Genomic DNA, 1263 nt, shown 5'->3' with positions numbered 1-1263 from the left:
AATGAGTCTTGCAAGGCTGTTGAAACATGTGTTTGAGTGATTTCTAAGAGAGATAAGGATGAAATAATTGACGAGGGGATAATGGAAAAGGGAGAATTAAGGAAGGAAAGAGAAGAGGGTGAATTTCAAGGTGGCCAAGAAGAAAGAAGAGTCACCATTGATCAATTAACAGAAAAAAAACTCTCAGTGGAGAAGAACAAAGAAGCAAATCCTTAATGACCTTAAGCCAACACTTCCTTATTACATTAAGGCATTGTATCCTATAACAAAGGGAAAAACCCTTCATGAAGATGAAGCATGAATGTTTTCCAAATTTAAGGAGATGTTGAAGACACTCCAGGTAAGTATTTCTTCCAATGAGGTTTTGGAACTTATGCCTAAATTTTCTAAATTCATGAAGGCACTATTAAAGGGTACAAAGCAAAAGGTGGACAAGGCACAAGTCAATATGACTGAAAAAGATGACAATTTTGTGCCTAAAGCATTTCCCAGCAAAGCTAAAGGATCCATGTAGGTTCTTTATATCTTGTACTATTGGTGGAATGGAGATATCACATGCCTTGTGTGATTTGGGTTCGATTATAAATGTGATACCACTGGATAAAGTTAAAGAGTGTAACTTAGGAGAGATAATACCAAACAATATTACTATTTCTTTAGCTGATTCATTCGTTACTCACCTGGTTCGTGTTATACAAGATCTGTTAGTGCATGTCGACGATTTAATATTTCTAGGAGATTTTATGGTGATTGACATGAAAAATGATTCAGAAGGGTCAGTGATTCTCGGGCGCCCATTATTGGCAACCGAGAAGGCAAAAATAGATGTGGAAACAAGTGAGTTGATCTTGAAGTTTAATAAGGAGAATGTGGTGTTTCATGCATATCAATGGACATCATATGTGGAGGATCTTGAGACATGTTATCAATTGAAAGAGAAAGGTAGCGAAGTTCACAAGAGAATGAAAAGAGAAATTTTCACCGTCGTAAGGGTATCCCTTGCACCTGCCGTGTTTTGAGAATGAGTTGTCAAGCTAATGACGAAAAGAAGCGTTGGATGGGAGACAACCCATCTTTTTTTTTTTGCAGTTTTTGTTTTATAGAATTTACTTTAGTTTTATTTAACATCATCCTAAAGAGAAATAGCTACTCAAGAATAAAATTGTCATGAAGCTCTACATTGTTCTTAATGAATTTTTTTGTAGCTATTTTTTTCTCCAGATTTACAAGTTCTAACTTTAGCATTGAACACATGATCCAAAA

At 35.5% G+C, this 1263-nt stretch overlaps 1 protein-coding gene across 1 annotated transcript; it reads left to right on the top strand.

Moving 5' to 3' along the window:
* Positions 1–461: 461 nt before the first annotated feature.
* LOC127102228 (uncharacterized) lies at positions 462–1019 on the top strand. Its single transcript, XM_051039628.1, has one exon. The coding sequence runs from the start codon at positions 462–464 to the stop codon at positions 1017–1019; it is 558 nt and encodes a 185-aa protein (XP_050895585.1).
* Positions 1020–1263: the final 244 nt, after the last annotated feature.

Source organism: Lathyrus oleraceus, chromosome 7 (genome assembly GCF_024323335.1).
Source record: "Lathyrus oleraceus cultivar Zhongwan6 chromosome 7, CAAS_Psat_ZW6_1.0, whole genome shotgun sequence".
In the NCBI taxonomy this organism is placed as follows: Eukaryota; Viridiplantae; Streptophyta; class Magnoliopsida; order Fabales; family Fabaceae; genus Lathyrus; species Lathyrus oleraceus.
The sequence above is the reverse complement of the archived record's forward strand: the minus strand, read 5'-3'. Positions and strand labels throughout refer to the sequence as shown.